The sequence below is a fragment of the Phodopus roborovskii genome, unplaced genomic scaffold, assembly GCF_943737965.1.
Source record: "Phodopus roborovskii unplaced genomic scaffold, PHOROB, whole genome shotgun sequence".
Taxonomy (NCBI): Eukaryota; Metazoa; Chordata; class Mammalia; order Rodentia; family Cricetidae; genus Phodopus; species Phodopus roborovskii.
In genome coordinates this window covers 39350355-39371443 of record NW_026126511.1, presented here as the reverse complement: position 1 = coordinate 39371443, position 21089 = coordinate 39350355, and the positions used below count along the sequence as shown (strand labels likewise).

Genomic DNA, 21089 nt, shown 5'->3' with positions numbered 1-21089 from the left:
TAGAAGAGCTATGTAGAGTTTGGGACTTGAAATGAAATCCGTCCCTGTGAACATGACAGCTGTCTCACAGTATGTGCACTATGAAGAGTAAACATATCATCTCGGCATCTGTAAGTGGTGCTGTAAGCCCTGTATCCAAACCTACAAAGCAAGCGCTCTCCACACACATCTCTCTCAGACCTTTGGCTGGGCTCAGATGATGACATGCATCCTCCTTGATGGTCTGGTCTTCCTCCATGATGTTTGACATGGGAACATTGAGGCTAACTGTGTCCTCATCGGAGGGCTAAAAAGACAGGGAATCATGTCATTCAAGGAAGCAGTCTTGTCAAGGCAGATAAAAGGGACTCTGTAGCATCCTGACCTTCACAAACAGCATATTAAGTAAAAGACAGCAGAGAGAAAAGTCTACCTATACAGATTCAGAAACAGCAACCTGATGATGATATCTGAACTCAGGAGAGTGGCTGCTCACCAGGACATACACACAGTGGGCATATGAGTGAAACTTTCAGGACAGCTGGTAAACTCCACTTTATGAATGGGAGCTGGCTATGAGCACAGATGTATAATGCTAACCCTGCATACACACCTCTACAGGCAGGCCTGAAATCTCCTCGGGTTCCTCCCATTCTGAACTTACAGCCACAGGCACTAAAGGACCCAACATAATAGGAATGTTTGTAGACAAAACGATCACACTGGCCCTAAGTCATACTCTCACCAAGACAGGCATCTGAGATCTGACAAAACTACACTGTGGTTTCACAGAAGCAGCACTGGGCAGATGACAGGTCTGTTAGGTATTATATATAAGGAGCGGTGTTCTGTGGACTTTCTGAGCAAAGGTATTATGAAGTAACAGAAGTTGATTGTCTCTGATGTCTCCTTTATAAAATCTGTGGTTCAGCCAGGCATTGGTGGTGCATGGTTTTAATGCCAGCACTCAGAAGGCAAAGGCAGGTAGATCTTTGTGAGTTTGAGGCCAGCCTGGTCTACAGAGCTAGTTCCATGGCAGAGAAACCCTGTCTTGAAAACAAAAAACAAAAAAAAAAAAAAAAAGAAAAAGAAAAAAAAAAATCTGTGGTTCTGTCACATGTGACAAGCCTCCCAAGCCACGAGGAGCAGGACCTCCCCAGAGCACACTCAGGTGTGTGGCTGGTTCCTCGAGGTTTACAGCTTTCTTCAAGACTCTTGGACAGATGCACTGTTTAGAAACGGGCAGAAGGCAAGCATGGATTTCACTCAGCAAACAAAGATTCGCAGATCCCTATAAGTTCTTGCTTAGTTATCTTGAAGAAATATGCACTTACTGTTTTCATGACCAATGTTAAATCAATCAGACAATGACAAACATCAGAGAAAAGGTACAGGTGTGACCACTGACCCCAACAATGAGGTTAAGTGGGGAGTAATGGTGGCCAAAACATTTACAACTAACACACCATGCAGTAGAATTCAAAACCTTACCAGTCTAAAAAAAAAAAAAAAAAAAAAAAAAAAAAAGTATTTTAGAGGTGTGCTTAGACAATGAGGCTAGCATGTGAGACGAGAAAAGCAAACGAAAGGCTTATTCATTTTATTCTACTGAATTATAATCATTCCTGCAGTCCCCTTTCCCTCCATCCACCTCCTACCCTTAGAGTTAGCAGAAACCCAAAGACATGCATTTAATTAAAGGGGGAGGAATCCTTGGGCTCTCTTTAAAATGCTACTAGCATCCTACTTGCAAGTGGAGAAGGATAATGAAGTTCTTTGTGTGATGTTTAATTAATGAACTTAATTACTCTTAGAAGAGAGATAAAGGAGAGCTTGTTTAATTTCATGGAAAATGAGTCCAGGGTGGGTAGTTTCTGCAACAATGGTCCATTTGAGGGGCCTTATGAGTTTTCATGAAGTCCAAGAGGTTAAACAGACTGCAACATAGACAGCAATTTGTTGAGCATGCCCACCCCACCCTGGAACCACAGCCAACTGTCAATGTGGCTTCGTGTGGGTCATTTTCTTACATTGACACTGGATGCCGTTTTCTTCCTACTAACTCTTCCTCAAAATGTTTTTTAAAAATATTCTTCATCAGAAAAATGCTGAGGAATTTTGAGAGAGAGAGAGAGAGAGAGAGAGAGAGAGAGAGTGTGTGTGTGTGTGTGTGTGCGCGCGCGCGCATGCGCGCACGCGCGCGCGCATGCGCACGTCGCACATGCACACTTCTATGTGTGTAGCATCTGGAGGTCAGAGGTCAATGCTGACAATCTCCCTTCCTCACTCTCCATACTCTCCTTGACACAGGCTCCCCTCACTGAACCTGGAGCCCACTGATTTCGCTGGGCTGGCTGGCCTACAGCTCCAGGGCCCCTCGTCTCTCTCTTCCTCACAGTGGGATTGCTGGCTTACGCTCCTGGGCCTGGCTTTTCCAGGGGCTCTGGGAATTGAACTCCAGCCTTGTCTACAGAGTGAGCTCCAGGACAGTTAGGGCGACACAGAAAAACCCTGTCTCAAAAAACAAACAAGCAAAAGACGTGAATGGTGTGCACAATCATGCCAGACTGATTTGGCTGAGTTTACAAATAAATTTAAGTTTCTGAACAGAACCCAGCTAAAGTGCCAGAAATGCAAATAATGTTTTAAAAACTGTCAGCGAGATGGCTTAGCAGGTAAAGGTGCTTGGTGAGGAGTCTGAGAACCAGCCTGAATTCCATCCCTGGAACCCACACAAAGGAGGAAAAGAATTGGCCCCTGCACATTGCATCCTAATCTCCACAGTGGTGTGGCACAGATGCATTCTTCTGAACTCAGACATTAACTTAACCATTCTAAAACACAATGGCTAGTTACAAACATTTCTGTGAATAAGCTACTCAAACATAGTGTACACTTGATTCCTTAACACTTCTGAATATGCATAAGCATGCTTCTCTAAAGTACTGTTAAAGACAGGAATGTTTATAAAGTGCTTCATACTTGTACAGGACTTAGCCCTTTCATAGTATTTACTTAGTACTGAAGACTATCCTAGATAATGTGCGAGTGGGAAAAGAAAAAGCCAGGGACTCTATTTTGAGTTATTTCCAAAATAATAAGCTATGCAGAGTGACAGCAGCTAATGTTTGCATAACCCTTAGGGGTTGCAAGCTGCGTCACAGATGTGATTGAACTGTCAATCCAAATCATTCAAACGCACCAGTGGCTCCTTCCATAGAGAGACTTTAGTGGACATAGACAGATGAACCCAGAAAAAAGGACAATACCATAGTCACCAGATTTACCTCGGTGGCAGATAACCGCTTATCTCCATTGTCACTTCCAACTCCTGAATCAGAGTCCTTCTTACTGGGTAGATGTCATCATCATTGAATTTGTTTGGAAAAAAAATTAAATATCACAAAGTTGACAACAAGATACACCGATTAGTAAACTAATGACTTCATTATATAACATTTACTACTATTATTGTAATTATTATTATGAGACAACAAAGGCATAATGAGAACTATACACACCTACTGTGGACATTATAAATTTTCTGTACTCTGGGCTTCTTCCTCTGAGGGCAACTCATTTCTTTGAAACAGGTACCAATTTTATTTTATTGAGATATAGATATAAATATAGATTTGTTTTTATCTCATAGGTAATAAAACATTTTCAATCATTTTGAAAACTTTACCTACGATTATTTATACCTGGTAATATAAATATAAAATAATCAATATATACTTAAAGCATTATTTTGAAAATGCCATTAGGGTGGTATGAGCTTTCAAGTCACCCTGTTCAGCAAAAAGCAGAGCAAAAGATCTCTGCTCTGGAAAAGTCTCCAGGAGGACCTTTTCTTTAGTGTCACTGAGGCAACCCTGATGTCTGGATGCTCATGGCCTGTCTTACAGCACAAATAGCCCAAGGGTGCTTGAGAGGATTCTAACACTTTCACATGAAACAAGAAACAGGAAAAAATTATCCACACTGCATTTAAAAACTGACAGTGTGCAGGTATGACAAATAACCGGTAGCTCCTCAAACATTTCAGCTTGATACAGTCATTAAGATCAAGAACACCAGGTTTGAGACAAGATCTCACTATACATACACGTAGCTCAGGCTGATCTAAAACTCAAGGACTCCTCTTGCCTCGATCTCCTAAATGCTGGGATTACAGGTGTATGCCACCATGTCTAGCTTAGTAACACTATTTTCTTCTAAATGTAATGTTTTACAATAATAGATTTGATATAGCTATGCTAACTGTAAGCATAAGAATCCATTACAGATCTTGGTTATGAGTATAAGGATTCCGGCTTCCAGTTACCTGGGCAGCTGTGGCTAAGCACATTCTCAGTGTGCTTCCTTCAGGAAGGAAGACATTAACTCACCTGTCTTCTACATGCTGGTGTAAATGAGGCCTCTCCATGGCGTGGAGGTAGAGGGGGTCAGTCGTCTTAATCTGGCATGCTTGTATACTCAGGTACTTAAATATGTGCACTTTGCCTTTTGTGCAAATCTACGGAGAAATCAGTAATGCATATTTAGTTCTCAATGACAAAACAGAATGTAAGTTCCAGGTCCCTGACCATTTAATCTTCAGAATGTCATGGTGAGTAACCCTGTAAAAATGGACACTAAACACACAAGAATTCTCAGAACTGTCCCCTCCAAATTCTACTTCAAACACAAAATCATGCTTTAAAAATCCCTAACCTTTTGAAAGTACTAAATTTGAACAAAAACATATTTAAATGACGATAGTATAAAATTTATAAAAACCAGAAAATATTGGTAATAGTCCAGCTACAAAAGGTAACCAAAAAAATCCCATATTTGCAAGTCCACAGAGAACAATCAAGAGTTGAAAAGACAATCATAGATTTAATAAGTCATCACACTATTGAGAAAAGAAAATAAATAGTAAAATTTCATTTGTACGTAGAAGCATATATACTTGGTAGTTTCTCAGTTTTATGTTTGAGTTTGATTCCTGCCTCAGAAAAATCAACAATCATATTTAAGATGCGTGAATTCCATTTACCTTGCTAATGTTCAAATAAGAAACATATTACTCCCTTAGTAGCTCAAATACCCTACGAAAAGCTTCAAATGTATGACTGAGTGGTATATTATCAAAACTATAATTCTAGCCTGGATTGTTCAAAGTAGTAACACAGATGTGGGCACAGATGTGATGCACCCTGAGGCAACTTGGTAGTCAGATTTACTTAATGTTTCACTGTGGGAGCTGCTGACTGCATCTCACCATGCCTGGTACAGCTTTGGGTGTGCAAAGAGTCACAGAGCAGGGGCTCTGTGGCAAGTGTCACCCCACCCCCACCCCGTGACGCTTTGCACAGGCCTGGCCGAGTTCTCACCTGAGCCGGAGGGGACTGCAGAGGATTGTTCTCCAGGAGGAGTACTTGTAGATGCTTCATCTCTCTGAAGCAGATGGGGATCACCAGAACTTTGTTGCAGGAAAAGTCAAACTTTACCAAGGGGAGATCAGCTAGTTCTGAAACAATAGGGAAAAGGAAACATTAATAAAAGAGGACTCTCATAAAACAGGAGGATCAAGTGGCTACACACCCTAAAATTAACTCTCAGCCTATCGGGAGATGAGCTGTTTAGCAAAACGCTGAGCTAATGCTAGGGATACGTGGTGTGCATATAAAGTGTTTCCCCGAGTGGAGGAATCTTTCCCTGATGCTCTGACATCACAAAGCGTACAGGGAAACTTGCCATTCATATAGTCTCAAGAGCGAGCTTTCTTCCAGCAAAGGAACTGCACGAGCCCTGTCACACAGAACGTGTTTGTTCTAGCTGCAGCCCATTTTCCTGAAGCACTTGCCAACAATGAACGATGATATGCTCACTACAGAAAATCCTTATCTATTCACTGTCGCTTAGTTGACACAGGGCCAGAAAGAGTTTCAGTAAACACGTTCCTGATTTTCTCAGAAGTTTTTTTTTGTTTGTTTGTTTGCTTGTTTGTTTTATTTTATGTGTGTGTGTTTGTTTTCCTAGTGTTATCTAATTTAGGATTTTCCAAAAGGTCCCATAATTCCAATCTGACTGGGCTTTGTTTTGCTGCCTCTGAAGTCGTCCACAATGCAGCTCAAAGAAGAGGCTGCATTTAGCCTGAGGTTCCCACCCAGTGGCACAGTAATTTCAAGCATTCCAGCCAACACTGGCAGCTGCTAGGAATAAAGTCAGAGAAATCCCCGCAGAGCAAAGCGAGGCTGAGCCAAGCCAGAGCCTAGGATGACGCCAGCAGACCTTGGAGCTGTCTGGGTGGTGTCTACAGTGGTGTCACATCAGAACAATGACCAGCACTTTGGGTATGGGAGCTGTTAGGGGCTAAAATACAGCGGTTTCAAATACTTCTGGCTCTCTAAAGTGGAATACAGCCATAAGCAAGATATGGAGGGGAGCTGAAGGAGAGGGCAGTGGCCTAAAAGAAGACTCAACTATCCCTCCTCTCCCACTACATGGCTGAGGCTGTCAATCAACCTCTCAGTATTACTTTAGCTCCCCCAACACCACTCCCTGGGGGCTAGTGCTGCGTCTTCTCAGAAGCCAAGGCCCTGGGAATGTTAGGGGTTTTCCACCTTCCATACCTCAGTGCATTACTTGGTCTTCCAGAACAGAGTAATAAGACCGGAATCCTAGAAGGAAGATGAACACCCAACTTCTAGGTCTTGAAGTCCATGCAGGCTCTACAGGGCAGACTCGGGAACTGTATTTCAAAATACATACCACGGAATCCATATGTCCATATTGCCCTGAGCAGCTCAAATCCCCAGTGGGGGCAGCCATGAGTCTCAGGCCATCTCCTAAAGGTTGTTTTGATGTGACACAAGCAGGAGTTACAGGCAGGGCTAGGTTGTGGCGTTGGAAGCATTAGAGTGAAAGGAAAGGAAAAGCAGAATTCTGCCTTGGTGTCTCTATGGCTGTGATAAGCACAATGACCAAATAGCTGTGGTGAGGAAAAGGCTTACTTCAGCTTACACTTTACAGCCCATCATGAAGGAAGGCAGGGCAGGAACCTGGAGGCAGGAGCTGACATGGACACCATGGGGGGAAAAGGCTGCTTACTGGCTTGTTCCTCAAGGCTTGTCCAGCCTGCTTTCTTATAGCACCCAAGACCACCTACCTGCCAAGGGGTGGTCATACCCACAGTAAATGCACCCACAGACTTGCCTACAAGCTAATCAGATGAAGGCATTTTCTCAATTGAGTTTCTCTTCCCAGAGATGCCCTGACCTGTGTCAACTTGACCCAATTCAAGCAAACTGACTAGCTAATAAAGATCCCTTCATGTTACAGTTTGTAGATCAGCTGAGGATAGGGACTTCCTGGCAGGCTGACCTCAGAGTTAAGCTGTAGCTATCTCACCAGTGCCAAAATTGAATGGGACACATTTTTCTGCGGGACATGGCTTCCATGATTCCTTTGCTAGAAAAAAAGGGGGGGGGCTTTTTAGACAATAGCTATATGTAGCAAGTGTTCCCAGCAATTGTTGACCAATTAAAATGAAGACTACGAAGCATGGCTAGAGGAGTAATCAGGGGAGTCAGAGCTCACGGGTGACTAGGTAAGGATGCTTTTCCAATGGCCACCGCCTTGTCCATGGATTCCAACCCACAGTGGTGTAGGGGGTAAGAACTCTACCGTCTCACAGCAGACATGCATAGGAGGTAATAACAATCTTGCAAGGCTGATCCAGAAAAGGTCATGAGTTAGAACAGGTAAAGGAAGAAAGCAGGCCAAGGAGGGGAGAAGGAGGAAGTGGAGAAGCAGGAAAACAGGAAGAGGGAGGCGGGCAGGAGAAGGGAGAAAAGGAAGAGAGGACAGGAAAAGGAGAAATATGAGGAAAAAAAGAGGAAGGACAGAGCAGCAGAAGCAGGAGAAAGGAGAGGAGGGGAGAAGAGAAAGAGGAGAGGAAGAAGCAGAAGGGTGAAGAGGAGGAGGACGCCACCTCTCTCTCTCCCTTCAAAGACAGCCCACGAGTACCTAACTCCTACAGTCCCTGCCACCCTGTCCTAAAAGAAGCAAGCATGGCCTCCCCATTGCATCAGTTGTAAAACCACACAAAACTGGCTGGGGGTAACTGGACTGCAAACGTCTATGTCTGCTCTCCCTCCTTAAACTGGAAACAAACGAGGAGACATTCCCCAAGAGAACAAATGTAAGTAAATATGGAAGGTCACTGGTGACATCAGCATTCTTGTCAACAGAGCTCTCTAGGCCGAGGCAGAAAGGACGTTCCAGAGAACTGACGTTGTGCCTTTGGGTGTATTCTAAAATAGCCAAGCTAAGAAGACATAATTTTCAAAGGCAGAGCAAGTTTTTGGGGAGTGGGGCGGGGAGAGCGTTCATAAGGTAGGGGAGAAAGTGATGGGAGAAACGCAGGCCTAGACTCTGCAGGTGTGTTTTCCCTGTGCCACACCGTGATGTAATTGGTTTCCCCTTCTGGAAATGGGTTCAATTATTAATGACATTTCCACAACGATTATCACAGGCGCTTAAATATACAGGAGCTTCTTAATAACAAGCCTGAAAGGTTGAGCTGGGCAGATGTGCTGCGAATTAAAACTTTGTTTGCAGTTATTATTTGTAGTTATTATTAGAGGAAAATAGTTTTATATGCTCAACGAAATGAGACTGCACTGGAACCAGGGGAAAAGTACATCTCCTTCTGTGAGCTCATCTCAGAAAAGGCTATGACTCCTACACGGAGGAGTTTCTAATTCTTCTTCAAATGCGAGCCAGCATGGGGAGGGGGACCCAAGCTCTCAACCATCAAGCACAGTGCATTGTACAGAGATCTAGCGCACTGTTTCAGAAGCTGTTTCATGTCTTGAACAAGAAAGCAGTTACGGGATGGCAAAAACCAGGCAGCTTTCAAGATGCCACACTAATAAATACCTAAAAAACTGGATGCCAGCTGCACTGAAATGACTTACAAAGAAACACAGAAATCTGTTACTGTAGAAGCTTCCTAAATGTAATCTATGCATATACATAAAAGAGTTAAGATGGAGTTACCTTGGAACCTATAATTCAGCAACACACTCGAGCTGAAGAACAGTGAAATCAAGCTGGTGCTGACCTGGAAGCATCATCCCTAACACCCAGCATTCACAGCGCTTAAAAGCGCTGTGCCTGATACCAGAGGAAAAATGCACCTTAGATATCTTACCCAGCTTGAAACCCTGGGAGTTACAATGACGACCGGCCTGGCCCAGAAGGCCACTAGTGCAATAGTAGCTCAAACATCACACAAACAACCAACCACCTTCTGATTGGATTTAAGTTCACCCTACAAGATGAAACCCATATCTAGCACCATTAAAGACAGGGCCAAGAACCTATGGCTGGGGTAGAATCTACTATTCTTATTCTGCTAAAAGTTGGCACTGTATTAAACTCCAAAAATCTTACTGTTACACCCATAGATCAGTGCATCTCTAAACCCTCAAACCCTCGTCTGAGAAGTAGTAGATGACTTGCAAATGGCCAAGGTGAAGAGAGTAAGAGACTTGGTCCCAAATGAAACAAAATCATCTACCCCCTCCTCCCATGGTTTGGGGATCACTGAGGAGGAGAGAGTGAGAAAAGGTATTACCAGCGACAGTGATGACTACAAGCAAACAATGACTTGTGGGTACACAGCAGAGCGGCTTAATATATGCAGTCACAACAGCACACACAAAACCCAAAATAACGACCTAAGTCAGTTAACGTGGGAAGATCCAGCCCACTGTGGGCAGCACCATTCCCTAGGAGGGAGTCCCTGAGTTCTGTACGAGTGGAGATGTGAACTCAGCAGAAGCAAGCAGGCAGGCAGGCACAATGCAGTCTTTCTCTCTCTGGACTGACTGTCAGTGTGAGCAGCTTCTTCAAGCCCTTCCCATGGGATTTCCTCACGTGATGGACTATAACCTGAAACTACGAGCTAAAACAATTGCTTTTCCTTGAGTTGCCTTTTATCAGGGCATTTTATCACAGAAACAGAAACGAAACTTGTGTGTGTGTGTGTGTGTGTGTGTGTGTGTGTGTGTGTGATGTGCCATGTACATGCATGAGTCCATGTACATGCATGTACACATGCAAGGCAGAGTTTGCCATCAGGTGTCTTTATTACTCTCGCCTTTGTTCTCATCTGTTTTAACATTTGAGACAGGACAGGGATCTATCCTATGCTCCAGTCTCCCTTTGGCTGCCTTGATAACACACTCCTTTGAAAAGCAATTTATGGGAGGAGAGGACTTTGATCTTACAGGGCACACGGGGCACTGTTAAGGGAGGTGAGGAAGAACTGAAGCAGAAACCTGAAACAGAAACCATGGAGGAACACTGCTTGTTGCTTTCCTCTCTGCCTTTAGCTGCCTTTCTTACACAGCCCAGGACCACCTGCATAGGGACGGCACCACCCACAAAGAGAAGAACCCTCCTATATCAATTAACAATCAAGACAACCCCTCCTATAAATGCTACAAACCAACCTGCTAAAGACACCTGAGACTCTTTGCAGGTGATTCTGGGTTATGTCATGCTGACAGTTAATGCTAACCAGGCCAGTCTCCCACTGCCCCTGCAGCCCCCTGATTTGGCCAGGCTGCTTGGCAAGTGAGCTCCAGGGATCCATTTATCTCCACACCTCTTCTATGCTCGGGCTGAAGGTGCACTCTGCCACACTCATAACTGGTTTCTCTGTTGCGTGCCCGTGAGCAAACTTATTTCTATGTTTACAGAACTTTCTACACTAAGCCCCATCCTCACATTAATACCCTTAAGCACGTACAACTTCTAAGTAAACATGCCCTGAACAAGAAAGACATACTACTGCAAGGGCCCATGGCAGGGCTGCCTAGGGGATACAATGACTGAAGGTGCTAGGGTCAGGGGAACCAAGTGTTCATACCAACGCTTTAGGCCATCACTGGTCCTGATGAGAGTGACCCCAGTGCAGAGCCCTCACCCTACACATAGAGTGCAGACATTGTGGGTTCCCAACCAGTGTTCCCCAAAGCTAGAGACCCTGATAGCCAGGATCTGCAGGACCAAGCTTGTCCCCTCCAGAACTCTGGAACATCACACACCTGCCCCAGAAGAATTCATTCTGTCATGTTATGGATTGTCCCATATTCCCAAAATTCGGATATAGAAATCCTAAGTCCAATATATAAAAATCTGATGGCATTTGCAGACAAGACCTCTGAAGTGGCAATTAAGTCACTCTGAGGCCATTAAGATAGACCTTAATCCTCCGGGGTAACAGAAAAAAAGAGATCAGAATACAGAGGGTGAGATGCTCTGAGGACATGGGGAGGAGACCTATGTGAGCCACAGGAAAAGGCCTTGGAAGGAACAACCCAGCCAATGCCTTCATCTCATACTTCCAGCCTCCAGAATGGTGAAGAGACACATCGATGTCACTTAAGCCACCCTCTCTGTGGTCCTTTCCATAGTAGCCCCGGAAAGCCACTAATGGTTGTGTTGCTGTAGCCTTGATTCAAACTGCAACCTGAACATCATTGTTCTGATATCTGCCAGTGAGATCCACAGTATTAACAGCAGCCAGTGTGTGCGCACACACAGACCCGCCACCACTCATCAAAGTAAACCCAAAGAGTGATATCTCCCTCCCGCCTTCTCTTCCTCTACCACCCTTTCTTACCTGGCGGTAAAACTTTAAGGTAATTTCTTCGGACGTTCAGTTCTCGTAGAGACTTCAGCTGGCCTATCTGCTGGGGCAAAGCTGTGATCTCGTTGCAGCTGACATCCTGTAGCAAGAGAAGAATTAGGGGTGGGGGGGATCGTCAGACAGCGTAATAAAATGCCCTTTCCCCGAGCATTTCGTGTGAATTCTCCTCTGAGAACTTAAATACTTGTATAACTCCACATTATACTTTTACACTGGTCCCCAGCTCCCCAGTTGGTGGGGCTCAACCATGAAGAAAAGGAGTTTGGTTTCCAATATCCTCTGAGGGGAGAAAAGACGTCAGTGGTGTTCACTAGCTGTTTTTGTCACTTTATTTATTTATTTTTTAAGGTGCTTGAACCTTCTTCAATACCCGAGCACAAACTTACAAGGCAATATTGCTAGCTAATGTTCACAGCTGGAGATAATGAGGCTTTGTGCCAGTCGACATTAGGAAGGAATTGCCAGGCACTGTTCAGGAGGAAAGCTATACAGACTCCCATCACACCAAGCTCTTACACAGAGAACTATTAGCAGAACAGCCGGTTGTGTAATTTATCCTAAATGGACTTCCTATCACACAGTGGAAAACTGTGGCTGGACCACTGCACACACATTTTGGGAAGCAAGTCTGTGAGGTACAAGGATTTTTGTCATTGACCATGTAAAAGAAAGACGCAGCTCTTCTTACCCTATACAAATTCATTATCTGCCCACATCTTTCAACTCCAGTCAGTTGCTGGGTTTTGTCTTCTTCTACAATTCTAGAGCCTCCTTTAGTCTAACCATGCTATCTCTCAGGACTCCTGCACATGATATTATCTGGCTGGCTTCTTCTGTTCCTCCCCGGAGCCCTCATGCCCATCCCCTCAGAACTACCCCAGTGCAAATTTCATTCTGCTGTTCATCAACTTAAACTTTAGCAAGACCCAGCCCTTGTGAGGGGGGTCTGTCAGTTTCTCCAGGGCCATTCTCTGAATGGTCTCTCTTGCATTCTACACTTAAGACAAGCAGTGACCAGTTGAGAGTTTTGGTGTAGGCCATGCTGTTTCACAGCCCCAAACTCATGAAGGGTTCCCCATTACCTGATATGCAAGCCCTGGTGTTGTCCTCTTGGCCTCCTACTCATCTATAACCCTCAACTCGAGCCTCAACTTTTCTCTATGAGACCATTCCCATGATCCTCTCCTGCTATGAACAACACCCGGGAATAAATTTTTCCCCTCCCCCTTTCTTTTTCTACACACACAATGTGTACCTATAATTCACTTCCTCCCTTAGCCTTCTCCTGAAAAGCTGGGAAAGTTTCTAGGTGAGAGGACCCATGCATATTCTCCCCATCTTCCGGGTGCCCAGGAGAGTGCCAAGTAAAAGACAGAGATGAAATTTCCAATACCCTCTGCTGTAGAAGTCCCATAGCATTGTGGTTCCTTCTACCTTGCAGCTGGGAACCCCAGAATGTTCTAACACATCACTCAAATTCCATACTGGTCCCATTGGCTATAACAGGACCAAAGGCAAATTCAGGCTCTGGATTATCCCAGTGAGGTTTAGTCATTAAATGGCCCGTGTTACTTATGAATGTGAAAAACATCCTTCACTCTGGAGGTCACCAGGGCCTCGTTACAAAAAACCCATTTCACTTTCCCTCAGACCAGATGGCTGCATCCATAACCAGTCAATCCCTGCCTCACTACCTCAACCCCACAACCAGAATCCCTGGGAGACCAGGGCTGTGTCAGTCAATGATCCCATATTCTTGCTTTGTGTCTGTGTCTCAAGCCCTCAGCTGATGCTCATTTGTCACAAGCCTTCTCAATACACACTACTTCACAGGGACACAATATCACCTCTGGTGTAAGAGTACAAGGCCTCGGTCCACGAAAAGGGTGTGCACGGAGTAGGTGACACACTGCACCCTTCTGTCTTCAACTGAGTGAGGAAGTAAGGGAAGAGAGGTCAGGGTCACAGCATTTTGAGGATACCACCTCAACTGCTGCCCTTCTCCTGATCCAGAAAATTTGCACACACTCTCGTCTTAAAGCAAAGTAACAAAGCAACAACAACAAACCTCCACCAGTACATCTGAAGAAATGAAAAGACCACAGGAAAGGAAAATCAGAATTAGGTGGTGGGCAAAAGCAAACCCTTCCTTCCTGTGAGAACATGATCTTTCCATGCCTTAACTAAGTAAGGAATCAACAATGGGCCCAGTCCACTCTGGTTTACAATAGCCGCACAAGCATGGAACCCAAGCAAGCCTGAGACAGGCATCACACCGGATTACTATACTCCAGACTCTAGATTAAGTATGGCACAGGAGTGATGATATCAGAGGTGGAGGAAGGGTTGTAGGGAAAGATGTGTGGGAATTATTTTCTATCTGTGGAGAAGATTCATGTTTACTGAACCACAAATGAAGATTCTGTAAGTCTTACAAGCAAGTACATGGAAAAGCTTTGCATTGCTTGTGGAGATTTGTCTCAGTGTGAAATCAACAGTTTCCACATATTTCAAAGATAAAACTAATACCATTTTTTTTCTTTTTAAATTTAGGCAATATGCTCACAGAATGCCTTATCCTGAGATCAAATTCAGCTTTGATCCATACTTAGGGAGAACTATATATACCATGCCCTGTGTCAACTGCTCCCAGTTAGTTAGCATCAAAGTATGCTGGACCCCTAAAACCAGGTGACTCCTCCCAGCACAAACCCCTGTTATGAGCACTCTTTACCAACAGCGTGGTCCCACAACTGCCTCAGCCCCAAATAAACACTCAGAGACTTAAAATAATTATAATACTGTTGGCAGATGACTAGGGCTTCTTACTGGCTAGCTCTGTCTTAGTTATTAACCCATAACTACTAATCTATGTATTTTTACATGAATTTCTCTTAACAGAGAATACCTCACTCACATCCTCTCTTCCCAGGAATCACATGATGACTCTCTTCTGCCTACACTTCCTAGAATCCTCCTTGTCTCCTAGTCCCACACATCATCCTGCCTGATTGGCCAAACAGTGCTTTACTAATCAACCAATAAGAGAAACATATCTACAGAATGACATCTCCCATCATCTCCTCTTTTCTGTCTAAAAGAAGAGAAGGATTTTAACTTTAACATAGTCAGATTATATATAACAAAAAAGTTACTAAGCAAGAACTATAATTACAATATTTAGTTCATTAACATTTAGCAAGATTTAAAGAAAATATTTTATCATCTATCCTATCTTTTGAGTCTAAAGTCTTATATGCAATTCATTTTTATCCTAAGAAAAACCATAACCATAACTATCTATTTTCAACTCCATTAAAGACCACAGAAGGATAGTATATAAATTCTAGAATTGACAGAGACATCTCACTACCTAGACAGTCACCCGAAGTTCTTATGTAATGTTGGGGCATCCATCTTTAGCCCTTAGGCCTAATGTGTCTGGCAGACTCCTCAGTGAAGCAGGAAATTTTAAACTGTCTGCCTGCACTGTCAGTTTGTCAGTCATTTTTCTCTGTGTCCTGCAGACTGTCTGACAGACTCTTCCATGAAGCAGGAACCCTTCTGAGCTATCCATTTTGTTTTGCAAGTTCAGCAGTCACTTTCCTGTGGGCCCTGAATGCCCAGTTTATACAACAGACAGTCAAATAGTCCAGGCAAGACAGGTTTCTTGTCCAAATGGCTAGTCTTGCCATATTAAAAGCAAACTCCATAACGTGTTTCTTTGATGCCCATCTTCCTCTCAGACGTAATTGGTGTTGCAAGGAGCAACTATGTCTAGCTGTCATGAAAAACCCTAAACCATTTTAAATGCCATATTCTGTAGGTCTTTGAAAGGTTTGAAGAATATCTATTCATCTCAAATATATCTAGAAAACATAACTAACATAACTATGTTTTGACTATCATAGGTGACTATATATAATCTGTATTTAATTATGCATTACATTTTTAAAAGATCTGTATAAACACAATATCTAAACAATAGGAGAAATACACATATAACAAAATTGATCTTAAATTTGTTCGATAAACCACACCAATGCAAAATATTCATTTCTATTATTATAAACCCCTAACACCAAGGCCTTCACAAACAAAACCAACTCCTGCAGGGTGTATTTAAACATATGCTGGTAGACACAACACCTAGTTGCTACACAAAACAATACTACATCCCAAAGGTACCCAACTCTTCTGCCTAAGAGACAGGATACCTGCAGACAAGTGTAAGCACAGAGGCCAGCAGCCTGTTCAGATTTTAAAGGGTATATGTCAACTATGTTAATAACACTCTAGATTCCTACTAGTTATGCCTCCCAGTAAAATAGTAAGCAGAAAATTCCCAAGAAAATCTGTTACATAAGGGAGAGACAAGCTGTCCACCACTGTACATTCAATCTTGTAAAAACAGGGCAAGTCCTGCTCCCCAGGAGCTAATAAACCTAACCAAATTTTAAAGAGGTTATGAATTTCATCATAAAAATAAAACCCATGGGTAATTATATCTAATTAGCTGAAGGAGGAGGAGTAGGAAAAAGAGATAATAGTCTACATGTCTAGGGATGTTTCGGTCTCGAAAATGCACAAACATTTCTAGAATGGCCTCATTCTCTAGAATATTTCTGTGCAAATTTAGCCGAAATAAGACCTAGTTGGGGCTATTTAAAGATTATTTTGAAAAGACAACACTTTGAAAAATAAATTAAACAAATAGCAATGCCTAACTGCAATTAGTGAAAATTATCAGAATGTAAATTCCGCATTCATTTACTTACTAGAATATTCAAATTAATTCCTTCTGAATTTTCTATTAGCCCCAAGCCACTATGTCTTACAGAATAACTAACCCGATTGTTAGTGAAATCACTGTAGGTTCAATGTTATAACATCACAATTGTACAACCCAAGAATCATAAACTGTTACAAATACTTACTGATTCAATTCTTCCTGTTAGAGAAGTGAATCTAATTATAACAATATCAATACTCAAATGTGAGCTTTCCATGGACTAGCTAACCCAACTTCATGATTTAGAATCTATAGATGATTTAAACCACTCAATGGAGTGGTATAATACCAGCAGAAGAATGTCTATGAGAAAATTAGGTCTCTATGTAATCGGGAGAGAGGCAAATTATCGGCAGTCTCCAACCATTGGAACCACGCCCTTCTGTAGAGATGTCCTTTGTATGCTTCACTCTGCAACTTTAGACAAGTGTCTTAGTCTCTGTGTGCTCACATGGAGAGACAAGCACCACACAATCCGCTTTTAAAAGGTGTCTGCTGCCAAGCCTGACGACTAGAGTTCAATTCCACACACCTGGAGCCAATGGTGGAAGGAGAACACTCACTCACTCACCTATGTTTCCTAACTTTCACACACCAAGCAAACAAACAAGTAAATAAATGAGCATTAAATAATTCCAATTTTCTCTCAACACTGGAAAAATCCACCGACTACACAAGAAATAATGAAAACACTGAGCGGTATTGGTAGTGTAATTATCAATGTTTTTTTGGTAATAAAACAACCCTCGATGCCTATGGTCGGAACTTGAAAAAAGAAACAAATACCGACTATTAACTTAAACCTGAATCCTTCCAAGCAACCTTTGATGTGATAAGTGACCTCCTGACACCCTTGCCTCTCCAATGTGAAACTACACCCCAGACCTCTCTGCATACCACAAACACATACTTCATGCTCTGTTCTTGATAAAAGGCAGAAATGCAAGCCACAGAGGGGCCCTGAGCAACTCCTGGGTTTCCACAGAAACCACAGAGGCCAAAGACATCTCCAGAGAGCACTAATGGACACATGATTACAGCAGGCACATTGCCACACAATGCCACACCTACCTCGGAGGCAGGAACATTAGGCATAAAATGTGGGAGGGCTCACTTCACAAGTTTGTCATCGGTCTTTTAGCTCAAATTTCCTACACAACCAAACAGTTCGTGAAAACAGAATTTAAAAACTGTGTGTCTAGGTAGGGCCTGGAAACACACCTTCCAACTAGTGTGATGGTTTTCTGATTATAAAGGCCGGTTCTTACACCAGGCTTTGTCTTCTTTTGCATGGGTAACAGAATGCTCACCCAGTGGTGAGGAACTGGGTGAGGACAGAACTGGGAAAAAGCAAACCTGGGCAGCAAGCCACTCAGCACCCAGAGCAGTGTGCAGCTACAGAGCCTTTGGCATAAACGGCCCTGACTGTACTGAACTGTTAGCATGCTTGTTCATACCATTAGTATGTTTGTTAGTAGGCTTCACAGCTGCCGGTTAACTATAACGTGTGGCATTTATATATCACCTCTCACCAAACGCACTTCACCATTCTGCCGGATTGCATAGAACACAAAAACCAGAGATGACTCAGCCCTTGTGGGAGCATTGAGTTTGCACCTCCAGCAACCATGTAAAAAAACTGGGCACAGAAGCAGCTGCCTGGAATCCCAGCCCCAGTGGGTGGAGCCTGGCCTCCCAAGGCTTCCTGGCTAGGCCAGCAAGTCTGGCTCAGGTTCATTGAGAGATGAAACCACACACACACACACACACACACACACACACACACACACAAAAGACAGTGGGGCGGGAGGAGGAGGACATGCAGCACAAGTATGAGGACCTGAGCCACATCTCCTGCATCAATCTAAAAGACAGGTGTGACAGAGTGCCCGTCAACCCCTATGCTGGGGTGGAAGGGCGAGAGGACTGCTATCCAGCCAATCCTTGCTAAAAATCAGCAAGTTCTATGAGAGATCCTATCTCCTGCTATACAGCAGAGAGTGATAGTGAATATGCAGCATCCTTCTCTGGCTTTCCCGTGTACAGGCACGGATCACACCACATGTATACACAAGCATGCACATACTATAACTACACACAGACACACACCTTGTTTTCAACAAGTTCCAAAGGTTTTCATGAGTTAAATAGGATTCAGTTGACACAGATCTACAGCTCCCCACAACCCAACCTGGTTCTGTAGTGAGGAAATATTCAAACATGCCCATTTGTCACAGCCATCAGGGAGAATGCCTCCTGCTGACCTGCAAGTCACAGCTTGTCACAGCTTGGATGAGAATGTCACAGCAAACTGAACTAAGGAGTTCCAGAGGAAGGAAACACAGTACTAAAGTAATTGCTCATCTACACAATAAGTGAGCAGAGAGGGGCTGCCTTGTTCTTTAAACTATGTCTATTTCTATCACCTACCATCCACCTATCAACTCCATCCATCCATCTATGTATCTATGTATCTACCTACCAACCTACCTACTTGACCTACGTACCTATCTGTACTGGCTGGTTTTGTGTGAACTTGACACAAGCTAGAGTCATCAGAGGAAGGAGTCTCAGCTGAGGAAATGCTTCCGCGAGAGATCCAGCTGTAAGGCATTTTCTCATTTAGTTTTTAATCAGGGAGGACCCTGCCCATTGTGGGTGGTCCCATCCCTTTGCTGTTGGTCCTGGTGCTATATAAGAAGGCAGGCTGAGTAAGCCACAGGAAGCAAGCCAGTAAGCATGTCCCCTCCATAGCTTCTCCATTAGCTCGTGCCTCCAGGTTCCTACCCTGCTTGAATTCCTGTCCTGATTTAACTTCATAATAAAAAGCAATGCTGAAGTATAAGCCAAATATACCCTTTCCTCCTCAACTTACTTTTCGGTCATGGTGTTTGGTCACAGCAATAGAAACCCTAACTCAGACACTATGTTTGCAGTTCTGGGAATAAGAGCTAGAGAGGCACACAAGCCAAGAAAGTGCTGTAGCAATGAGCTCAGTCCTGATGCGGACTTTAATCAGACACAAAGCTCCATCCCCCTAGGTAAACAACTCCAAAAGCAGCTCCTGACTATAACAGGTAAACATTATAAGGCTTTATGAAATGATGCCAGTGAATGTGTTAGTTGGCAGCCTTATAGAAGCAGATCCCGAGATGTCAGTTTTCACCTGTCTCCTTCCCCACAAAGCAGCACTCACACACACACACACCATCTCTGCAGCAAGAGACCGTGAGGAAACTATTTAGAGTGGGTAAGGAGGTCTGAATGTTCTAGATTACTATCAGTAGTGGCTCTAAGAGGATCAGATATAAAGTTGGGGTTCCATAAATTACCCAACACCAGTGACTGCATCAAGGGGGACATACAGGCAGGGTGACGGCTGCGTGGGACAATGGGTGACGTGGGGCACTGTTTGTCTTTCTAACGGCTGAGGTGTTTGTTCTGTTTCTAAAATGCACACTAACTGTGGAATGTTCTTCCACACTTAAGAGAAGTGGGCATGGTTCTATTCTGAACACTCTGATGTGGAACTGTTTGAAAACAGCCTTTCTAAAGTAGCCAACAAACAATGCTTAGAGTCCAGTGGGCTGAGTGGTTTCCTCGGCACTCAAGCCTTAAATGGTGAGTGCTCGGAGTGCTCAGAGAGTGCCCAGCTTTTCTTTTCTTTCTTTTTAATTAGTAATATGTAACTATAAAAACCAAAGCCTCTTGTTTAAAAATGACATTTAGCTCTCCCAATTGATAACTAAAAATAATCTGACATAACATGGTTACCTATAGCAACACTACTATTTTAAGCAAACTAAATAAATAAATAAAACTACATCAAAGATAAATGAGACTGGATGGAAAAATAATTTTTTTTTTTAAGTGCATGACCTTAACCAAGGCAGGCCACATTACCTCTTTAGGGTTAAATGAAATCATTAGTAAATTTCTCCTGTTCACAAACAAATGTTGTATATTTATTTTTTTTAATTGTTATTGATGTGTGTTCATGCCACAGTGCACCTGTGGAGGTCAGAGGACAACTGTGGGGGTTGGTTTTCTCCTCCCACCATGTGGGTCCAAGGGACTGAACTCAAATCATCAGGCCTGGTAACAAGTTCCTTTACCCACTGAGCCAGTCCACTGTGTCCCCTGGAAAATGCTTTTTACTCAAAGCACACTTGCCCAGACCCAGGGGTAACACATCAAGGTTTCAGAGCTGTCCTATCAAAGTGGTGACCCTGCCCTGGTGGCATTGAGCACCCAGGGTGTGGCTGGTCTTACGTATGGTTCATGACCCATGAAAGATGCACACTGGACTTGGTTGCAAGGACTCAGTACAAACACAAGGCTACACACAGATCTCAATGGTTTTCTGTCATATAGGGGGACATAACTGCCTCCCTAGAGTTAAATGTAGTGTTACAGAAAGGACTTTCTCTTATTTCTTTTAACTGTTTAAGCATGGCAGCTACTACATTTAAACCACATTTTTTGTTTGTTTGTTTGTTGTTTGTTTGCCTTGGTTGTCTCCTGGACAGTGCTGTTGATGAGGGTGTTTCAGCTCAGGTTTCCATGAGCTCTGAATTTCCCTATGTCAATGTCTAGCTGGCC

General features: G+C 43.4%; 1 protein-coding gene across 1 annotated transcript in view; it reads right to left on the bottom strand.

Moving 5' to 3' along the window:
• The window catches only part of Lrch1 (leucine rich repeats and calponin homology domain containing 1), a 178178-nt gene that overhangs the window by 53454 nt on the left and 103635 nt on the right, over positions 1 to 21089 (bottom strand). The window contains exons 4-8 of the mRNA XM_051195379.1: positions 11669 to 11774; positions 5361 to 5497; positions 4371 to 4498; positions 3267 to 3330; positions 181 to 286 (exon numbers count right to left, since the gene is read on the bottom strand). Of these exons, the coding sequence (XP_051051336.1) occupies positions 181 to 286; positions 3267 to 3330; positions 4371 to 4498; positions 5361 to 5497; positions 11669 to 11774 (541 nt within the window). The remainder of the gene's footprint in view (positions 1 to 180; positions 287 to 3266; positions 3331 to 4370; positions 4499 to 5360; positions 5498 to 11668; positions 11775 to 21089) is intronic.